The sequence below is a fragment of the Oncorhynchus tshawytscha genome, linkage group LG30, assembly GCF_018296145.1.
Source record: "Oncorhynchus tshawytscha isolate Ot180627B linkage group LG30, Otsh_v2.0, whole genome shotgun sequence".
Classification (NCBI taxonomy): Eukaryota; Metazoa; Chordata; class Actinopteri; order Salmoniformes; family Salmonidae; genus Oncorhynchus; species Oncorhynchus tshawytscha.
This window is the reverse complement of record NC_056458.1, coordinates 22,594,507-22,618,058: the sequence shown is the minus strand read 5'-3', so window position 1 is coordinate 22,618,058 and position 23,552 is coordinate 22,594,507. Positions and strand designations below refer to the sequence as shown.

Below are 23,552 nucleotides of genomic sequence, written 5' to 3'. Positions count from 1 at the left end.
AGAAAGGCAAAACAAAGAAAAGGGAAGCAGCAGTAATGGGTCATGCAATGAATCATCATCATGAGCAATGACAGCCTGAAAGTTAGGTGCAGCCAGTGCCGGACAGGGACACACATGAAGGGGTTAGGGTCCCAAAGACCCTCCCCATTATTGATTAAGAGGACCGTAAGATTCATATGTTTTGCTGCAGGCCTTATAATAGATACTGTTGCTATGTGCCTAAAAACTCTGCCACTATATGTTGCACAAGCCATCTATATTAGTCTTTGTGCTTAAGCCCTAGCTGTTGCAAGAGTTTGCTTGCGGGCTAGGTCTGAGTCAGACCTAAACTAGATAAAGAGAAGTAACCACTGTCTGGTTTAGACATTTTGATCTTGTGTGACAGTGGACAATGCTAATGAATTCAGAGAAGCTACTGTACTAGGTTACTAGGTTACCTTATAAGGTAACCTCAGCAAATTGCTGTATATATACAGTTGAAGTCGGATGTTTACATACAATAAGGTTGGAGTCATTAAAACTCATTTTTCAACCACTCCACAAATTTCTTGTTACCAAACTATAGTTTTGGCAAGTCGGTAGGACATCTACTTTGTGCATGACACAAATAATTTTTCCAACAATTGTTTACAGACAAATTATTTAACTTATAATTCACAGTATCACAATTCCAGTGGGTCAGAAGTTTACATACACTAAGTTGACTGTGCCTTTAAACAGCTTGGAAAATTCCAGAAAATTATGTCATGGCTTTAGAAGCTGCTGATAGGCTAACTGACATAATTTGAGTCTATTGGAGGTGTACCTGTGGATGTATTTCAAGGCTTACCTTCAAACTCAGTGCCTCTTTGCTTGACATCATCAAAAGAAATCAGCCAAGACCTCAGAAAAAAAATTGTAGACCTCCACAAGTCTGGTTCTTCCTTGGGAATATTTTCCAAATGCCTGAAAGAATCACGTTCATCTGTACAAACAGTACGCAAGTATAAACACCATGGGACCACGCAGCCGTCATACTGCTCAGGAAGGAGAGAGACTGTCTCCTAGAGATGAACGTACTTTGCTGCGAAAAGTGCAAATCAATCCCAGAACAACAGCAAAGGACCTTGTGAAGATGCTGGAGGAAACAGGTACAAAAGTATCTATATCCACAGTAAAAACGAGTCCAATATCGATATAACCTGAAAGGCCACTCAGCAAGGAAGAAGCCACTGCTCCAAAACCGCTATAAAAGAAACAGACTATGGTTTGCAACTGCACATGGGGACAAAGATTGTACTTTTTGGAGAAATGTCCTCTGGTCTGATGAAACAAAAAATAACTGTTTGGCCATAATGACCATCGTTATGTTTGGAGGAAAAAGGGGGAGGCTTGCAAGCCGAAGAACACCATCCCAACAGTAAAGCACTGGGGTGGCAGCATCATGTTGTGGGGGTGCTTTGCTGCAGGAGGGACTGGTGCACTTCACAAAATAGATGGCATCATGAGGAAGCCAAATTATGTGGATATATTGAAGCAACATCTCAAGACATCAGTCAGGAAGTTCAAGCTTGGTCGCAAATGGGTCTACCAAATGGACAATGACCCCAAGCATACTTCCAAAGTTGTGTCAAAATGGCTTAAGGACAACAAAGTCAAGGCATTGGAGTGGCCATCACAAAGCCCTGACCTCAATCCCATAGAACATTTGTGGGCAGAACTGAAAAAGCGTGTGCGAGCGAATTTTTACTAGGATCAAATATCAGGAATTGTGAAAAACTGAGTTTGAATGTATTTGGTAAGGTGTATGTAAACCTCAGACTTCACCTGTACATTGACGCAGGTGATCATACCACTAAGGAGTGATCACATATAAAATCAGCTGCGCACTTAGGTGGGGTGCAGAACTTACTCTGAAACACACATGCTATGTTTCCATTGTCAACTTCTATCTGCAATTGCATTAATAAAGGTTTAATTTACTTACTTAAAGAAGATATTGTCTGACTGCTGATTTCACCAATAAGCCAATGATTGACAAGGAACAAGGAACCTACCCCGACACACACACACAGGAGCAGCAGGCAAGGTCAAATATATACAAATATATAGTGTACATAATATGTTGAAGTAACTACGGATGCAGCACTCTAGAGAAGTCTGCTCAGTAGGCTGTGTTGGACAGTGTGTTCACTCTCTCTCTCTCAAATCAAATGAAATTGTATTGGTCACATACACATATTTAGCAGATGTTATTGCGGGTGTAGCGAAATGCTTGTGTTCCTAGCTCCGACAGTGCAGTAGTATCTAACAATTCACAACAATGCACACAAATCTAAAAGTAAAATAATTAAATTAAGAAATATATAAATATTAAGACGAGTACTGTCTGAGTGGCATTGACTAAAATACAGTAGAATACAATATATACATATGAAATTAGTTAAACATTATGTAAACATGATTAAAGTGACTAGTGTTCCATTTAAAGTGACCAGTGATACATATGTCTATGTACATAGGGCAGCAGCCTCTAAGGTACAAGGTTGAGTAACCAGGTGGTAGCCGGCTAGTGGTGGCTATTTAACAGTCTGATGGCCTTGAGATAGAAACTGAAAAACAGCTTCTCGGTACCAGCACTTCAAAGCACTTCAAAATTACTGTAGTTAGTGCTATGGGTCGATAGTCATTTAGTTCAGTTACCTTTGCTTTCTTGGGTACAGGAACTATGGTGGACAAGCAAGTGGTAGACAAGCAAATAGGGACAGCACACTGGGATAGGGAGAGATTGAATATGTCCGTAAACACACCAGCCAGCTGATCTGCGCATGCTCTGAGGACGCGGCTAAGGATACCGTCTGGGCCGGTGGCTTTGTGAGGGTTAACACACTTAAATATCTTACATCAGCCATGGAAAACGAGAGCCCACAGTCCTTGGGAGTGGACCACGTCAGCGGCACTGTTTTATCCTCAAAGCGGGTGAAGAAGGTGTTTAGCTTGCGGGAAGCAAGACGTCAGTGTCCTAGACGTGGCTGGTTTTCCCTTTGTAATCGATGATTGTCTGCCACATATGTCTTGTGTCTGAGCGACTTCACTTTGTCTCTGTACTGACATTTTGCCTGTTTGATTGCCTTACGGAAGGAATAATTACATTGTTTGTATTCAACAATATTCCCAGTCACCTTGTCATGGTTAAATGCGGGGGTTCGCACTTTCAGTTTTGCGCGAATGCTGCCATCTATCCATGGTTTTTGGTTTGGGTAGGTTTGTATCACAGTGGGAACAACATCCCCTATACACTTCCTAATGAACTCAGTCACCGTGTCTGTGTATACATCAATGTTATTCTCAGAGGCAACCCGGAACATATCCCAGTCCACGTGATCGAAACAATCTTGAAGCTTGGATTCTGATTGGTCAGACAAGCATGGAATAGACCTTAGCACGGGTACTTCCTGTTTAAGTTTCTGCCTATAGGAAGGGAGAAGCAGAATGGAGTCATGATCTGATTTGCCAAATGGAGGGAAGGGAAGGGTTTTGTATTCATCCCGGTAGGGAGAGTAACAATGGTTGAGAATTTTTGAAGCACGACCACAGGCAATGGGCTCATTTTCCTCAAATTTGCTTTGTTAAAATTCCAGCTACAATAAATGCGGCCTCAGGATATGTGGTTTCCAGTTTGCACAAAGTCCTGTGTCGTTCCTTAAGGGTCATTGTGGTATCGGCTTGAGGGGGAATATACACAGCTGTAACTATAACCGAAAATAATTATTTTGTGAGGTCGACATTTGACAGTGAGATATTCTAGGTTGGGTAAACAAAAGGACTTGAGATCCTGTACGTTATCACAATCACACTATGAGTAATTAATCATGCAACATACACCACTGCCTTTCTTCTTCCCAGATAGTTCTTTATTCCTGTCTGCGTGATGTACTGAGAACCCAGCTGGCTGTATGGACAGGGACAGTATATCCGGAGATAGCCATGATTCAGTGAAACAGAGCATGTTCCAGTCCCTGATGTCTCTCTGGAAGGAGATCCTCGCCCTGAGCTTGTCTACTTTATTGTCCAGGGACTGAACATTAGCGAGTAAAATACTCAGAAGCGATGGATGGTGAGCATGCCTCCTGAGTCGGACTAGAAGTCCACTCAGAGTAACTCGTCTTGTCTTGAAGCAGCCACTGGAATAAGTTAAATTGCCCTGTGGGGTACAAACAAAGGTTCCAATTCAGAAAAGTCGTATTTCTGGTCGTAATGCTGGTGAGTTACCGCCACTCTGATATCCAAAAGTTATTTCCGGATGTATGTAATAACATAAAAACAATTCTGGGCTAATAATTTAGGAAATAACACCAAAAAAAATACTGTGAAGTTGCTTAGGGGCTAGAAACAGAGCTGCCATGTCTGTCGGCGTCATCTCTCTCTCCCTCAATTTCTCTCTCTCTGTCTCTCTTAGTGGGGTGTTAAGAAGAGTAGCTGAAGTCAAATAGGATACAGGGATACTATGTCCTTTGTGTCAGTTTGAATTGGGTTGAGGAAGTTTGTATTTATCTGCCATATACATGGTCCAGGGGTAGTATGGAGAGTGATGCATTTTAACCTATGCATCTGCAGCATCCAATGCAATACAAGTACATCAGGTCATTTTCAAAGAAGACATTTCCCACTATTTAAACTTCAGTCTTGAAGACTAATATGAGGGTATATCAAGATAGTTCTTATAATGTCTAGATGACCCCCGCCCCCCTACATTCCTCAGCCTCTTCCCTCTTCCTCACCCCGCTGGGGGTCCTAGCTCACCCCCTTGCCCCCTCCCTTTCCCTCCAGGCAATGCAGGGGTGTTGTTTCTCAGAGAGGGCCGGATGACCGAGGGGGGCCGATCTCGTCAGTGTGTCCCAGCTGAGCCTATGTTCTGTCCAGCCCAGACTGAGACTCCCAGCCAGGCCATTCTTCTCCTCATTGTTCCCATCCTAAACAATAAACAAGGCTTTAAAAAAAATATTTTGCTGACCCAAACAACATCAAAGACCACTGTGATAAAAATCCTTGGGAAACCAGAACAGATTCTAAAAGATTATCAGAATAAAACCTTTTGATTTAAAAGACTATAATTGAAAGTGATTAACTGTCTGTGACAAGCAGTGGATTTCAGTTCAACTGAGATAATTGAATTGTCATTCAAACAGTTCATTTGTCATGATAATGTTTTCTGCATCGCCTTTGACCGAGGCATATAAGTATGATCAGCTCTGTTTGACGTGCATGTGGAGGTGCATGTGTCTGTGTGAGATCCACAGACAGTGAATGTGAGAGCGAACCCTCCCCTCCACTCAGAGAGGCTAGCTAGCTCCCACAGGGCCCAGTCAATCAGAGCCTCCTTAAGGTCTTTGCTGATTGATTGTCTCTTCTGAGAAGCTGACATTTGAGGTGTGCTGACAGCAGTCCCACCCAGCACATGCCTCGCCTCCAGATGTTGACATACACTGATGGAGAACATTCTTCAGATCCCAGTGTGTGTATCTACTAATCTTGGTCACATTACCACAGTGCTGTGTTTACCCCTTCTCCCCCTCTACCCTGGGGTGGTTTGAGCTCTTCATCACCATGGCGACAGCACGGCCACCTCAAGCTCTCACGTCAGTGTGTGTGTTGTTTACCACGTTTACCGGTAACTCTCTCAACGGTTGACCTTGTTAGTCGTCAGAGTATGGCCAGTGGCAAGAGCCGTCAACACACACCCACGCACGCAGGCCTGAATGGGCGCATACATAGGGGCATATCGGCCATGGCAAGGCCATACATATATGGGGAGAAGGCTCAGGTGGGATGTACGGGTATATCAACACAGAGTACACACCCCTTGACCTTTTCCACATTTTGTTAATTTACTAAAATTGATTAAATAATTGATTAAATAATTCCCCCCCCTCATCAATCTACTCACAATTCCCCATAATGACAAAGCAAAAACATTTTTTAGAATGGTTGCAAATCTATAAAAAATGAAAAACAGAAATATCACATTTACATACACATACCTTCTGTTAAACTTTTCTGTATTTATATATATGTTATGTATGTTGTGACTGCTGTTGTGCAAAGCTGTCATCAAGGCAAAGGGTGGCTACTTTGAAGAATCTCAAATACATTATTCCATATGTGTTATTTCATAGATTTTATGTAGAAAAAAGTAAGAATAAAGAAAAATCCTGGAATGAGTAGTGTTCAAACTTTTGACTGGTACTGTATGATTCAATGTATGTAGACTACCGTTCAAAAGTTTGGGGTCACTTAGAAGTGTCCTTGTTTTTGGAAGAAAAACACATTTTTTACCATTAAAAGAACATCAAATTGATCAGAAATACAGTGTCAACATTGTTAATGTTGTATTATAGCTGGAAATGGCAGATTTTTTGGGAATATCTACATAGGCGTACAGAGGCCCATTATCAGCAACTATCACGCCTGTGTTCCAATGACACGTTGGTTTAGCTAATCCAAGTTGATCATTTTAAAGGCTAATTGATCATTAGAAAACCCTTTTGCAATTATGTTAGCACCGGTGAAAACTGTTGTTCTAATTGAAGATGCAATAGAACTGTCCTTCGTTAGACTAGTTGAGTATCTGGAGCATCAGCATTTGTGGGTTCGATTACAGGATCAAAATTGCCAGAAACAAATAACATTCTTCTGAAACTCGTCAGTCTATTCTTGTTCTGAGAAATGAAGGCTATTCCATGCGAGAAATTGCCAAGAAACTGAAGATCTCGTACAACCCTGTGTACTACTCCCTTCACAGAACAGCGCAAACTGGCCCTAACCAGAAAAGAAAGAGGAGTGGGAGGCCCCAGTGCACAACTGAGCAAGAGGACAAGTACATTAGAGTGTCTAGTTTGAGAAACAGGCGCCTCATAAGTCCTCAACTGGCAGGTTCATTAAATAGTACCCACAAAACACCAGTCTCAACTTCAACAGTGAAGAGGCGACTCCGGGACTGGCCAATAAAAATAAAAGATTAAGATGGGCAAAAGAACATAGACACTGGCCAGAACTCTGCCTAGAAGGCCAGCATCCCGGAGACGCCTCTTCACTGTTGACGTTGAGACTGGTGTTTTGCAGAAATATCACATTTACATAAGTATTCAGACCCTTTCTTTACTCAGTACTTTGTTGAAGCACCGTTGGCAGTAATTACAGCCTCGAGTCTTCTTGGGTATGACACTACAAGCTTGGTACACCTCAACATCAGTCAGGTTGGATGGGGAGCGTCGTTGCACAGCTGTTTTCAGGTCTCTCCAGAAATGTTTGGTCGCATTCAAGTCCAGGCTCTGGCTGGGCCACTCAAGGACATTCAGAGACTTGTCCCGAAGCCACTCCTGCATTGTATTGGCTGTGTGCTTAGGGTCGTTATCCTGTTGGAAGGTGAACCTTCGCCCCAGTCTGAGGTCCTGAGCGCTCTGGATCAGGTTTTCATTAAGGACCTCTTTGTACTTTGCTCCGTTCATCTTTCCCTCGATCCTGACTAGTCTCCCAGTCTCTGCTGCTAAAAAACATTCCTACAGCATGATGCTGCTACCAAATCAAATCAAATTTATTTATATAGCCCTTCGTACATCAGCTGATATCTCAAAGTGCTGTACAGAAACCCAGCCTAAAACCCCAAACAGCAAGCAATGCAGGTGTAGAAGCACAATGCTTCATCGTAGGGAAAGTGCCAGGTTTCCTCCAGACATGACGCTTGGTATTCAGGCCAAAGAGTGCAATCTTGGTTTCATCAGACCAGAGAATCTTGTTTCTCATGATCTGAGAGTCCTTTAGGCACCATCTGGCAAACTCCATGTGTAGGAGTGGCTTCAGTCTGGCCACTTTCCCATAAAGGCCTGATTGATGGAGTGCTACAGAGATGGTGGTCCTTCTGGAAGGTTCTCCCATCTCCACAGAGGAACTCTGGAGCACTGTCAGAGTGATCATTGGCCCTTGTCCTACGATTGCTCAGCTTGGCCAAGCTAGGAAGAGTCGTGGAGGTTCCAAACTTCTTCCATTTAAGAATGATGGCGGCTACTGTGTTCTTGGGGACATTCAATGCTACAGACATTTGTTTGTACCCTTCCTCAGATCTGTGCATCGACACAATCCTCTCAGAGCTCTACGGACAAATCCTTTGACCTCATGGCTTGGTTTTTGCTCTGACATGCACTGTCAACTGTGGGACCTTATATAGACAGATGTGTGCATTTTCAAAACATGTCCAATCAATTGAATTTACCACAAGTGGACTCCAATCAAGTTTCAGAAACTTCTCAAGGATGATCAATGGAAGTAAGATGCACCTGAGCTCAATTTCGAGTCTCATAGCAAAATAAGGTATTTTTATTTTTTATGTTTAATACATTTGCAAACATTTCTAAAAACCTGTTTTCGCTTTGTTATTATGGGGTATTGTGTGTACATTGATGAGGATTTCTTTTTGTTTTATCCATTTTAGAATAAGGCTGTAACGTAACAAAATGTGGAAAAGGGAACAGGTCTGAATACTTTCCGAATGCACTGTATGTATATATTTTTTTACTGCTCTAGGTATATCATTATTGTTTGGATAAGCTTATTTACTATTATGTATAGATTTTTAGCTTACATTTTTTCACTCTTTATGCGATGCGCACTGCAGAGAACACAGGAAGAAGAATTATCACTGAATTATCACAGTGAACTATAGTAATGTTTGTTTATGTGTCAATTAATACCATAAGGGATGGGTTGCCAATTGGCGATTTGATACGAAAATAAAATGTGATTCATTCATTCATAGAGTGTAAGTAATTTCTGTTTTTTATTTTCAATACATTTGCAAAAATGTCTAAAAACCTATTTTCGCTTTCGCCATCAAAAACTGCATTAAATCTGCCATCCTCTTTTAGTTTTATATGTGACAGGATCACAGGAAGATGATGTTCAAAATCAAACACATTTTAGCCAAGTTAGCCCTTTATCGTGATCACTAAAGACCCTAGCTTTATTATGCTGGTAGTGTGATCTAATACAGTAGCTACCAAATCAAATTCAACCCTAGTATATTAAATTAAATCCATCCCAGTAATTATTGACCACAGTAAATGGTTGTAATAATGCTCTATATCCCCAATAGGATTAGTGCTTCATAGGATGCATCCCAATGGGCACTCTATTCTCTATTTCCTACATTTGACCAGAGTGCATAGGGCTATGGTCAAAAGTAATGCACTATAGGGAATAGGGTGCCATTTGGGACACACATTGTATTTAGTGGTTTTCATTTTAAACGGGAAATAATCCCCCTCTTCATTACAGTGGTGCCTGTTTTTCCATCTCAGTTTAATTAGTCTTGTTTGACCACAGGCCTTATAACAATACGGCTGTGGTATAATAAAAAAGGGAGGGGCTGTCTGAGAGAGAGCTGACCCCTCCCCTCCACTCTGGCCAGGGGGAGGGGCTGTCTGAGAGAGAGCTGACCCCTCCCCTCCACTCTGGCCAGGGGGAGGGGCTGTCTGAGAGAGAGCTGACCCCTCCCCTCCACTCTGGCCAGGGGGAGGGGGAGTCTGAGAGAGAGGCCATTCCGGCTCCACAGACAGATGAGGTAATATATGACGACTACCTCAGATGAACCGTGCAGCGGAGAGGACACGCGCACTTGCACACACACACACACACACACACACACACACACACACTCACACACACGCAGATTCAATATTCCGTATTCAAATACGGCCTCTTCAAAGTGACGGTTAATTATACCCCAATTACATTACCTCTTCAACTCTGAAAACATGAATGACCGATTTTAGAGTCCTGTTAGTAGGGAAATATCGCCTCAAGACCCACCTTACTAAATGGAGCAAAAGAGGTATCCTACAGAACAATACACTGGAATCTGTTGAAACTGAAAGGTATAAACCCCACTAACCTTTAAAGTTACAGTCTGGGATCTGGGAATCAGAATCTGTTGAAAGATTTATAAACCCCCTCTAACCTTTATCAAGCCAGAATGACAGTTAGGTAGAAAGAGGAGGGTGATCTCAACTGCCCAACCTCCCATTCTGTGTAACACTATCAACACCGTTGCCTCAGCCTGGTTAGCCAGCAGCCTTAAGGAGAGGTGTTTGACTGTGACAGGACTGTGTGTCTCCAGACATTAGCAGGTAATTAGTGGGCCGCTGTTGGACCAGGCCCGGTTGGCCATGATGGTGGAACACCGTTGGTTGTCTGCTCTGACCTTTACTGGCCTGATATTAAGCTTAATTTGTGGCACAGCTCTAGCAGTAACCTTTTCCTTTCACCAGGCAGACCAACATGTGCTCAGAGGAGGCCTGTGGCCATATCTGTTCTTAGTACTGGAATGTAATTTTAGAGCTTGAAAATGATGCCGAAGACATCAAATGAATCAATTAATGAATGATTTAGACATGAATGGCTGTTGTCCTGACACAAAAACAATAGATGTGTCTGCAGAATTATGCAACACTCAATGTTAACCCTTTACACTCACAGAGCATAAATTGGAACGCAGTAGCTGTACAGTAACATGCTATGAATGTCATCAGAGTTCAGGTTCTGCGCTTCACAGCTCTCTATCTGTATGGGTTTGACTGACAGCTGTTCTGAACTTGAGCACCTCACGTGACAAGAAGTTTCCCCCCATCCCTCCCGATATTGGGCAACATTTGCAAATATTTTGTTGTCTGAGTGAGGGAAATATGTAAATTAAGAGGACTCGATCTATTTTAAAAGATTAGACATATTTTAAAATACTGATTTGTCATACAAGAAAGCCAAACACCCGTGAGTCCAAATGTACACTTCACATTTCCATATCGTAAAACTCATGTCATATACAGATGTAGGATATTAATTTGAAACCGTTTGCTAGACCAGGAAAATAGCCTTGCACCAAAAGGAAATGTGAATTATTATAATTCATGGTCACTTTGTTTACGGTCACGTCCTGACCTTAGTTCCTTTATTATGTCTCTATTTTAGTTTGGTCAGGGCGTGAGTTGGGGTGGGCATTCTATGTTTGTTCTGTGTGTTATAGTTCTATGTGTTTGGCCTGGTATGTTTCCCAATCAGAGGCAGCTGTCAATAGTTGTCTCTGATTGGGAACCATACTTAGGTAGCCTGTTCCCACCTGGTGTTTGTGGGTAGTTGTTTTCTGTTTTGTGAATTGCACCTTGCAGAACTGTTCGTTTGTCGTTTTTTTGTTCAAGTATTCGTATTGATTAAAAGATATTATGAATACTTACCACGCTGCACCTTGGTCTTCTCCTTCTTCCGACCAAAGACATTTTAAAGTGATCGAAAGGGGACCATCATGCTCTCCCAGAGGCTTAGCTGGTGCTTTAAACCCCTAAATTCTGACAAACAAAAGGTGTAATGGGTCCGCACTCAAAAAGATGTTGCTAGACGTTGCTTATTTCATTTTTAGATTTTTATATTATTTTCACTGCATCAGGGATAGCGTACACAGACGTTTCGGATTTGCAGCCTTCTTCAGTGTGTAGGTACAACTTCATTTTAATTCAAAACAGCAATTTTAAGGAACAACCGATGAGCAGCAGGTGCTTCTAATCAGGGTTGTCACTCATCTTCCAATCAGGGATGTGGCTTTTCTGGGCTACCTGTATACAAGTTAGTCACCAAGAAATACAGAATTATAGGTTAAAGGAGCGGGCACGAAGGGATATTCATTAATCGTTTGACTTAGGTGTCTGCTCACTTGGATACATAATACCAATTCACGAAACAGCTTACCACAAAGGACATCAGGCTCAGCCATTCATAAATGTATGGGACTGACTCACAAACAATATGCAAAATCTGATATGGACAGTGTTCTTGTAAAACATAGGAAGGAGGTGAAATCTAGTTCTTTGTTTAACCCGTGTGGAGATACAGAACTTAATTTATACAGTATATCCACATGGCTTCTCTTTGGACTCATTTGTTGTTGTAATCACCTTCTCTACGTGGTGGATGAACTTTTTAGATCCCGACGCAATGCAATGAATTAATATAATGATTTTGTTCTATAAAGTGTCTAGCAACTGGCGAGGTGATATCTTGATGTCTGATAGTGGATTTATGTCCTCCAAGGTGTTTCAAGACATGACAGGAAAATGCAGGACAATTCTCAGCAACAAAAGAGTGATCAAACTAAGATCCTACATCTGTACAGTGTCAACATTTATAATCACTATGTTAAATGTACAAGATGACATGGCATCATAGCCTGGGTTGCTCTGAACAGAATAAGCTTATGTTTGTCTATAAATTATGTTCGCTGCTGCACACGCACTTGAATGCACTCATGACTCGTTTCTATGAGGACTAAAATTAAGATCTGTTTCTCTGAATTACCTTGTGAAAGCCTAAGATCGTATATTTGTCACGTCCTGGTCTGTTTCACCTGTCCTTGTGCTTGTCTATACCCCCCCTCCAGGTGTCGCTCATCTTCCCCATTATCCCCTGGGTACTTACACCTGTGTTCTCTGTTTGTCTGTTGCCAGTTCGTCAAGTCAACCAGTGTTTTTTGTATCAGCTCCTGCTTTTCCCAAGTCTCTCTTTTCTCGTCCTCCTGGTTTTGAGCCTTGCCTGTCCTGACCCTGAGTCCGACCCGCCTGACCACTCTGCCTGCCCCTGACCCTGACTGCCATCCTATACCTTTGCCCCGTCTCTGGATTACCAACCTCTGCATGACCCTGAACCTGTCTGCCATCCTGTACCTTTGCCCCTGTTGCTGTAATAAACATTGTTACTTTGACACGGTCTGCATCTGGGTCTTACCTTATCCTGATAATTTTATAAATTAGCTAGTCATGTTGGCAATAGAAGCTTTGAAATCATGCCCACCTGACCCAGATTGCAATTTCTAATGGAACGTTTTTGGGTTGCGTAAACAAATCAAATCAAATTTGATTTGTCACATACACGTGGTTAGCAGATGTTAATGCGAGTGTAGCGAAATGCTTGTGCTTCTAGTTCCGTCCATGCAGTAATATCTAACAAGTAATCTAACCTAACAATTTCACAACAACTACCTTATACACACAAGTGTAAAAGAATGAATAAGAATATGTACATACAAATATATGAATGAGTGATGGCCAAACGGCATAGGCAAGATGCAGTAGATGGTATAGAGTACAGTATATACATATGAGATGAGTAATGTAGGGTATTTAAACATGATATAACGTGGCATTGTTTAATAAAGTGGCTAGTGATACATGTATTACATACATTTTTCCATTATTAAAGTGGCTAGAGTTGAGTCAGTGTGTTGGCAGCAGCCACTCAATGTTAGTGATGGCTGTTTAACAGTCTGATGGACTTGAGATAGAAGTTGTTTTTCAGTCTCTCGGTCCCCACTTTGATGCGCCTGTACTGATCTCGCCTTCTGGATGATAGCAGGGTGAACAGGCAGTGGCTCGGGTGGTTGTTGTACTTGATGATCTATTTGGCCTTCCTGTGACATCAGGTGGTGTAGGAGGTAGTTTGCCCCCGGTGATGCGTTGTGCAGACCTCACTACCCTCTGGAGAGCCTTGCAGTTGTGGGAAGAGCAGTTGCCGTACCAGGCGGTGATACAGCCCGTCAGGATGCTCTCCATTGTGCATCTGTAAAAGTTTGTTAGTGTTTTTGGTGACAAGCCGAATTCCTTCAGCCTCCTGATGTTGACGAGGTGCTGCTGCGCCTCCTTCACGATGCTGTCTGTGTGGGTGGACCATTTCAGTGATGTGATGTGTACGCCGAGGAACTTAAAACTTCCCACCTTCTCCACTACTATCCCGTCGATGTGGATAGGGGACTGCTCCCTCTGCTGTTTCCTGAAGTCACTGATCATCTCCTTTGTTTTGTTGACGTTGAGTGTGAGGTTATTTTCCTGACACCACACTCCGAGGGCCCTCCTCCATGTAGGCCGTCTCGTCGTTGTTGGTAATCAAGCCTACCACTGTAGTGTCGTCTGCAAACTTGATGATTGAGTTGGAGGCGTGCATGGCCACGCAGTCATGGGTGAACAGGGAGTACAGGAGAGGGCTGAGAACACACCCTTGTGGGGCCCCAGTGTTGAGGATCAGCGAGGTGGAGATGTTGTTACCTACCCTCACCACCTGGGGGCGGCCCATCAGGAAGTCCAGGACCCAGTTGCACAGGGCGGGGTCGAGACCCAGGGTCTCGAGTTTAATGACGAGTTTGGAGGGTACTATGGTGTTAAATGCTGAGCTGTAGTCGATGAACAGCATTCTTACATAGGTATTCCTCTTGTCCAGATGGGTTAGGGCAGTGTGCAGTGTGATTGCGTCGTCTGTGGACCTATTGGGGCGGTAAGAAAATTAGAATGCGTCTAGGGTGTCAGGTAGGGCGGTAGTCATTTAGCTCAGTTACCTTAGCTTTCTTGGGAACAGGAACAATGGTGGCCCTTTTGAAGCATGTGGGAACAGCAGACTGGGATAAGGATTGATTGAATATGTCCGTAAACACACCAGCCAGCTGGTCTGCGCATGCTCTGAGGACATGGCTGGGGATGCCGTCTGGCACTGTATTATCCTCAAAGAGAGCAAAGAAGTTGTTTAATTTGTCTGGGAGCAAGACATCGTGGTCTGCGACGGGGCTGGTTTTCCTTTTGTAGTCCGTGATTGACTGTAGACCCTACTTTGTCTCTATACTGACGCTTAGCTTGTTTGATTGCCTTGTGGAGGGAATAGCTGCACTGTTTGTATTCGGTCATGTTTCTGGTTGCCTTGACATCATTAAAAGCAGTGGTTTGCGCCTTCAGTTTTGCACGAATGCTGCCATCAATCCACGGTTTCTGGTTGGGGAATGTTTTAATAGACGCTGTGGGTACAGCATCACCGATACACTTGCTAATAAACTTGCTCACCGAATCAGCGTATTCATCAATGTTGTTGTTTGACGCCATGCGTTTCCCAGTCCACGTGATCAAAGCAATCTTGAAGCGTGGAATCTGATTGGTCGGCGTTGAACAGACCTGAGCACGGGTGCTTCCTGTTTTAGTTTCTGTCTATAGGCTGGGAGCAACAAAATTGAGAAATTGGTCAGCTTTTCCGAAAGGGGGGCGGGGGAGGGCTTTATATGTGTCGTGGAATGATCCAGGGTTTTGCCAGCCCGGGTCGCGCAATCGATATGCTGATAAAATGTAGGGAGCCTTGTTTTCAGATTAGCCTTGTTAAAATCCCCAGCTACAATAAATGCAGACTCAGGATATGTGGTTTCCAGTTTACATAGAGTCAAATTAATTTCTTTCAAGGCCTGTGTCTGCTTGGGGAGGAATATACACGACTGTGATTATGATCGAAGAGAATTCTCTTGGTAGATAATGCGGTCGGCATTTGATTGTAAGGAATTCTAGGTCAGGTGAACAAAAGGACTTGAGTTCCTGTATGTTGTTATGATCACACTACGTCTCATTAATCATAAGGCATACACCCCCGCCCTTCTTCTTACCAGAGAGATACTTGTTTCTGTCTGCGCGATGCGTGAAGAAACCTGGTGGCTGAACCGACTCCGTTAGCGTGTCTCGAGTGAGCCATGTTTCCGTGAAACAAAGAACGTTACAGTCTCTGATGTCTCTCTGGAAGCAACCCTTGCTCGGATTTCGTCTACCTTGTTGTCAAGAGACTGGACATTGGCGAGTAGTATGCTCGGGAGCGGTGCGCGATGTGCCCGTCTACCGTGCCTGACCAGAAGAACGCTCCGTCTGACCCTTCTGCGGTGCCGTTGTTTTGGATCGCCGGCTGGGATCCGATCCATTGTCCTGGGTGGTGGACCAAACAGAGGATCTGCTTCGGGAAAGTCGTATTCCTGGACGTAATGTTGGTGAGTTGACGTTGCTCTTACATCCAATAATTCCTCCCGACTGTATGTAATAAAACCTAAGATTTCCTGGGGTAACAATGTAAGAAATAACACATAAAAAAACAAAATACTGCATAGTTTCCTGGGAACGCGAAGCGAGGCGGCCATCTCTGTCGGCGCCATCATTTACACAACAGTAATTGTGTAATGGCGGGGATGCAAATTTGTGTTCCAAACAAAAAAACTACAAGTGTGCTTGCTCTATTTCCTCAACTACACAGCTAGGATAGCTCAAAAAAAGCACCTTATAGTTGGAAGACTCTTCTTTGAGTCATAAAAGTGCATTGAAATGACTTAATAAGTGTACACTTTAGAGAGGTGTATAGTCACTTGAAGATGCCAGTTAATCCTCTCACTCAAACCCTTGTCATTTTCTTGTCTTATGTTGCACCATCTACCCCACAGGAATATTGTTATCATGTTACAGAGTATTTAGAAATTTCGTTATAAACAAATGCAGCAAAACGTACAGTAAATGTAAAATGCACATAAAATAAATCAATAGTGTAATGCTTGGATTCAGTCCTGTGTCAGGTGAACTTTTTACTGAACTTTGGTCTAATCATTTCCAAAATGTTTCCTGTCAAATCGCTACCATACTTATGCATATGCTTTTCATATGTATTCTGTAAGAAGCATTTCAATTTAGTCCTATCCATATAGGCCAATTCCCATAAGTGTAAAGGGTTAGTCATTTCATGAACAGAAATACATTCCCATCCAGTTATTAGCCAAAGCCTCTTATTGCATTCCAGAATCCAGATAATTATTATTCCCTCCAGCAGAGCTACTGAGTGTAAAAAGAGATCATATAATACTGGTAGGTGCCAATACCCCGCAGCTAGAAGCATTGAGATACAGTTTGTGTATGAAATAAATTATCAGAAAACAGATAAGCAGTCACAAGTCTCCATCAAGATTGGGACTATGTCCATCTCCCAGTTAAAGGAGATCATAGGTGAAAATACAACAGCCAGTGTACAGTATAGTAGAGCCCATTCAGATGCAGTTTGTGTGCTAGAGGAAGAAACTAATCTACTCTAACGTTCACTAGTCTCTATCAAGATCAGACTATCTGCTGACCAGATATCTCATCTCCTGGTCTCCTGTTTTCATCACAGAGGATTTGCAGTGTGTTAGGAACACAGGCATCGAGTCAGAATGATGAAAAACAGTACCACTGGAACACTGTGCAACCAGGCCAGGGAGAGGGCATGAAGGTAGCACAGGGTGGAGGGATGACTCAAAGTTCACAATCCAACGTGCCTGAAAACAGGAACAATTGATCTGAAAACTCATCCAATCATTTCTGACCATTTATCAGGGACCATTTATCAGACGTAAGTAAAGCTAGGACATGTTTTGCCGTAAAGTCACCTTTAAACTTGTCTTAACACACGTATTGCCCTAAGGCTCTCTGCTTGGTCGAGCAAGGTACAGTAGTCTGTCAATTGACTGAAGTCAAACCCCTGGACTATTCCCTAGGGTGCTATTTCAGTTGCAGACTTGGTGCTACTGTAAGCTAGCTAGCACACCCCATACTGCGATGGAATGTAGCTTAGAGGGAGAACAGAATGGTGCAGAGACCAGGCAGACCCCCAACCTCCTTCCTTAGCTTTTGTTTACCGGCTCAAACCAATATCCCCTCTGAGAGTGTTAGCTACATTAGCTGGCCTGGCACGGCACACTGGCCCTCACACATGGATCACATCACAGAGACCCAGTACTAATGCCACTGGGCTTAATGGGCTCCTAAAACTGGCTATTAGCGGAAGGCTAAGCCAGGTGAATGTGAGTGCAATGGACGTTGGACACAGGGCCTAGAAAGGGAACACACATATTCACGCTCATGCACGCTATCACTTACATGTCTGCTCAGACACACACGTGCACACAAATTCACACAAGCGCGCACACACACACACACTTGCGTTTACACGCCAGTTCCGTAGACACACATCAGGTGATCATGGAACTCAGGAGCTGATCGTTGACTTGTGGACTACAGGAGACAGAAGAGAGAGCCCGCCCCCATCCTCATCGACGGGGCTACAGTGGAGAGGGTCAAAAGCTTCAAGTTCCTAGGCGAGCACATCACTGAGGACTTGAAATGGTGCCACCACACCAACACCGTGGTGAAGAAGGCACAACATCGCCTCTTCAACCTCAGGTGGCTGAAGAAATTTGTCATGGCCCCTAAGACTCTCACAAAATTCTACAAATACACCATTGAGAGCATTCTGTCGGGCTGCATCACCGCCTGGTTCTCTGCCTGGCACCTTAGACACTGTCACCAGCCGACTACCGTCTGGCACTACACCTTGAGACTAATGCCCCATGTTAATAGAGTCATTGCACGCTGGTCACCTCATATTTAGTTTATATACTGTTGTTTACTCACTGTGTTTGTATATACTGTATTCTCAACATAGCTCATCCTAATATACCTACTATTTTCATTCCAAATTATATACAGTCTATACACACCACATATTTACATTCTGGATTCTCATACATGCTCACTTTACTTGGATTGTTATTTTTTTATTTCTTGTTTAGATCTGCAAATCTGTGTAGGTGACCAATACACTTTGATTTGATGTGATCAATTCCACTGTATTCTTTGAGCTGAATCACTTTTCTTAGATTTTCTGACATTGATGATATCATCTTATAGGCACACAGTGAGGACAGGTGAGGCGATGGTTTGTCTATAAACACAGCAAGCTATTATGTCAAAACAGCCTAAAACCTCAAAAAGTCATGTGTTACTGGCCAATCTTTAAGAACTCCATTGTTAGTCATAACAGTATTTAATAAAGAGCAAGTTATAAAACCAAGAGATTCTTAGTAAGCTGTCTCAATGTGAGACTAATAAGGACATAGTACTGTAAAGGAATTATCTGATACTTTCGTATACTTTTTAGCCAGTAGTTCTCAAAGTAGCGCTTACGAGCCAAAAGTGGACCCTGAAAATTGAGTACTATGTCAAATATGTGTAGATATGTGCACGGCGTCATTACTCTCTCTCTCTCGCTCTGCTGTGGGTGCATCATGTGCATCTTGCTAGCTGTCACCCCCCATATGGCGAGGGCCTGAAGTTTATTGGTTGAACTTGAATTGCTAGGGGGCATGCCAAACAGTTGTTTTCAAACTAGGGATTTTGTGGCTAATTAAGGTGACAGTAATTCTGCTCATAGATTATGTATGTACTATATAAACTACAAATTGACACATCCAGCCCAATGCGGGAGGTTTAAAAAATACTTAGAAGTCTCCATCTTTAAGATGGCTTCCCTATACTAAAGTGTTACCCACCAAACCTTGGATTGAAGAAACATTCACTGCACAGTATGGCCTCTATAATGTATGCAATTTTTGGGTGCCTGAAATCTAGAGAGAGCAAGATAGGAAAAGAGAGAACGAGTGAGAGAGAAAGGAGAACGGGAGAGCGAGTGAGAGAGAGGGAGATAGGGAGAGAGAGAGAGAAAGAAAGAGAGGGAAACAATGATAAAGAGCATTTGATGAGGTTATGATTTGAGTCTCTGACCCAGGGCCCTTACCGGATAGCCTTCTGTTTTCATCTGGCACCACTTCAGTAGCGCGTTCCTCTTAGAACCCCCGTACTCCCGCGCCAGTGCAGCCAAGGGGTCCTTTCTTTCCACACTGACACCAGGGACAGACACCACAGCCATGGACGGAGAAGGAAACAACAGTAATGTTATGACATCTGACCTGTGTGTGGGGACGTGTATCCTCATAAAACCAGCAACCTTACATCAACCTCACATTCACACACACACGTGCATTCAAATACACGCACGCACGCTCTCGCGCTCGCACGCACATACACACACACGCGCGCGCACACGGACACAAACACAAACACACGGACACAAACACAAACACACACACACAAACACACAAACACACCCTAGAGCTGATGTGATCCCCTGGGCTGTCATAATGAAAGCTAATCAGAGAAGAGTAGTCTCTGTGGCCATGGGAACATCAGGAGACACCCTGGTCATTGCTCTCACTTAGCAACATGGTCAACATGAAACACATGCTGTGAGTCACAACATACTGTAGCTTGGGGAGTCGGGAATTGTCTTAACAAATGTTGCTGTCGAAAAGCCTGTGTATGAATTCACTGGAGTGACATACTGTGGAGAAAACAATAACAAGGAGCAACAAACATTTTCACATGCACAATCTAGTGTGTGTGTGTTGTGTGTGATGAGATTTTAATAGTAGAACATTGGGTCACCCTCGATATCACATTAGTTATGCATCTTTGTCATTAGCTCAAGATAAACAATGGCAGTCAGTAAAAACTGGGGCAATCAGGTGATATATACAGATATGTTCAGTGACCCTACTGTAATCCTCTCCCAGTTCATCACTGATCTATCGGTGAATGTGTATGAAGGTGTGTGGGGGTGTGTAAGTGTGTGTCATCTACTCTATGTGTATAGAACGGTGGTGATGTGTGATGTTACAGGTGATTCATGAAAGTCTCTGGAGTTGTGAGCTCTCTTTCTCTATAATACTTTCTCTGTATTCGTACTTTACTTTGTAGTAGCAAGAACAGTACTGTTAACTAAAGTCTGCACAAGCACAGGTACACTACCGTTCAAAAGTTTTGGGTCCTTGCTTTTGAAAAGAAAAGCATCTGGGAAGTTGCCTAGAAGGCCAGCATCCCGGAGTCGCCTCTTCACTGTTGACGTTGAGACTGGTGTTTTGCGGGTACTATTTAATGAGGCTGCCAGTTGAGGACTTGTGAGGCGTCTGTTTCTCAAACTAGACACTCTAATGTACTTGTCCTCTTACTCAGTTGTGCACCGGGGCCTCCCACTCCTCTTTCTATTCTGGTTAGAGACAGTTTGCACTGTTCTGTGAAGGGAGTAGTACACAGCGTTGTACGAGATATTCAATTTCTTGGCAATTTCTTGAATGGAATAGCCTTCATTTCTCAGAACAAGAATAGACTAACGAGTTTCAGAAGGAAGTTCTTTGTTTCTGGCCATTTTGAGCCTGTAATCGAACCCACACATGCTGATGCTCCAGATACTCAACTAGTCTAACAAAGGCCAGTTTTATTGCTTCTTTAATCAGAACAACAGTTTTCAGCTGTGCTAACATAATTGCAAAAGGGTTTTATAATGATCAATTAGCATTTTAAAATGATAAACTTGGATTAGCTAACACTACATGCCATTGGAACACAGGAGTGATGGTTGCTGATAATGGGCCTCTGTACCCCTATGTAGATATTCCATTAAAAATCAGCTGTTTCCAGCTACAATAGTCATTTACAACATTCACAATGTGTACACTGTATTTCTGATCAATTTGATGTTATTTTAATGGACAAAAAATGTGTTTTTCTTTCAAAAACAAGGACATTCTAAGTGACCCCAAGTGACCCCAAACTTTTGAAAGGTAGTGTACATACATGGGGTCACTTAGAAATGTATTCGTTTTTGTGCCAGAGTGCCTCTGAGTGTGTCTCCAGGATGGAGGTCCCACCTGAGCTTGCTGTTGTTCCTGTTGTAGCTCATGTAGTGGCTGCAGCTGCTGAGGGTTGCTGGGGACTTGATGACCGACTCCAGGGAAGGACTCTTCCTCATAAGGCTGCTGGGCTTCAGCTCATCCCCAGAGCCCCCGTACTTATCTGGGAAACACAACATCAGGAAACAGGGAGGAAGGGAGACGTGGACAGTGAGAGAAAGCGCATATTTCACTGGAAGGCCATGGTCTCTTCCTCCCCCTGAAATCTCTCTGGCCCACAGAATACTACTGATCTGAACATAATAAAACAAGGCCAAATACCAAATTAGGTTATATTATGCAGTGGTATAGTTAGTGATTAAATTGTTTGGGTGTAGTAGAACTACATAATGTGCTGTCCTTTTTGCTGTCATTTGGCAAAATAAACTCTAGCTTCTCAAAGTTCAATCCCCAAAAGGGAGATGAAAGAAAATGTTCACATATTCTCCAGTTTCTTTACTCACGTAACATAATGCAGCTGTGGTTCCAACTAAACATGCACTGTTTCAACTGAACAAAAAAACTAGGCTAATCAGAGTAGACATTTGAGTTTGAGTCATTGGCCAATCCTTGGTCAGAGCAATGAGTCATTCAAAGCTAATGTTCAGTCACAATGCACTCCATCAAAAAGATGGGACTGCTGTCTGCAGGATTAGTTAGATCTATACTCTGATACTGTTTCTACAGATGTAGGATCTTAATTTGATCACTCTTTTGTTGTTGAGAATGCTAACTGGTAGTGTATTCAAGGTTTAAAAAGGCTTATAAACTTTGTAACTTCCACTTTACATTTCAGACTTGATTTGCCCTAACTTAAAATGTATAAACCCTTGCAAAATTTCCATTAATTATAATACACATTTCCTGTTGCTGCAGGATTATTTTCCTGCTGTAGCAAACTGGCTCAAACTAAGATCCTACAGTACATCTGTACTTGCTTTCTCTACGGAGTGTGTCACTTACCTGGATGAGAGAAATCTCCATGGTTGATCCTTTTCTCCAGTGACTTTGAGAGTGGTTTGATAGACGATTGCCTCTATCCAAAACAAAACAGACTTTTAACAGTCCAATTCATGTCCCAGACATACTTTACTTAATGGCTTTATAAAGGTATTAAGTAGCTAGTTTATAAATTATGAATTATTAGTTTATAGATAATTTATAATTCAGTAACAAACTGTTATAACACATTGGTTGATATTGTAGTGCATACTGAAGAGGGCCTGTACTGTACCTGAATGGGGCAGACTGCAGCTGCAGGTGCTGTGCGGACGGGGATCCCACTTAGAAGGCTTCTAGGTGAGGAGTGTATCTGTACCGTGTGTCCAGGCCCATGTCCATCTGCAATGCTCAACACATGAGTATACAATAGCCAAGCCACGGGGTGGACGTTTAAGTGGAAAGTGAATGAGGAAGTGATCAATTGATACAGTATTCCATGATTATGTCCCATGGACTCCAACGACTATCTTTTACACCTTGTTAAGCAAACAGACCTCCAAGGTTAGACTGTTTAAGTATGAAGTTATTGGTAAGGGTTCCTTCTCTATCACTGCTGCTAAGCCAGGAATGTTTCCCCTCAACAGCCTGTCGGCCAGTCATCTGTGCTTGATTGAACTTGCCTAGTGCAATGGAACCAAAGGAATAGTCACAAAAGTGTAATCCCCCCACCCGGCACTCCAAGCAGGTGCAATCAAACGCTCCAAGCAGGTGCAATCAAACTTTGAAATATTATTTTAACTCAGGTCTGCTGGTCTGTGTGGAGGAATGAGAAGGAAGGATGCTCTGTGCTCACTCTGTACTGCTGTGTCAAAGGACTTGATGAGGGATTTGACGGTGGCTCCGGGCTCCGAGGGTAAGGAGGCAGCATTGCTGTTGGTGTTGATTGATAAGGAGGTGGGCGGTGTCTGGGTGGTCTGGGTCATAGAGATGCCACACCAGTGAGGACTGCCGTCTGATTCCGACAAACTCTCAGAGTCGCCACGCAACAACCTGAGAGAGACAAGGGGAAAGAGATGCTCACAGTACAATATGGCACAACACATACTGTAGCAGGTAGGAGCGCAGGTTTTATTTAAGAGGATGGCAGGTGTGTGTCTGGCTGTAG

At 43.0% G+C, this 23,552-nt stretch overlaps 1 protein-coding gene across 5 annotated transcripts in view; it reads right to left on the bottom strand.

Annotated features, from left to right (window-relative positions):
- LOC112228568 (cytospin-B) overlaps positions 1–23,552 on the bottom strand; it is a 195,012-nt gene that overhangs the window by 32,024 nt on the left and 139,436 nt on the right. For 4 of the 5 annotated variants that reach the window (XM_024393993.1, XM_024393992.2, XM_024393991.2 and 1 more), the window contains 5 exons: positions 23,241–23,437; positions 22,680–22,786; positions 22,409–22,481; positions 21,425–21,569; positions 19,456–19,558 (listed from right to left, as the gene is read on the bottom strand). In XM_024393993.1, coding sequence (XP_024249761.1) covers positions 19,456–19,558; positions 21,425–21,569; positions 22,409–22,481; positions 22,680–22,786; positions 23,241–23,437 — 625 coding nt within the window. Of the gene's footprint in view, positions 1–4,763; positions 4,953–19,455; positions 19,559–21,424; positions 21,570–22,408; positions 22,482–22,679; positions 22,787–23,240; positions 23,438–23,552 lie in introns of those variants that run through there. The other variant, XM_042309522.1, reaches the window with a different exon arrangement.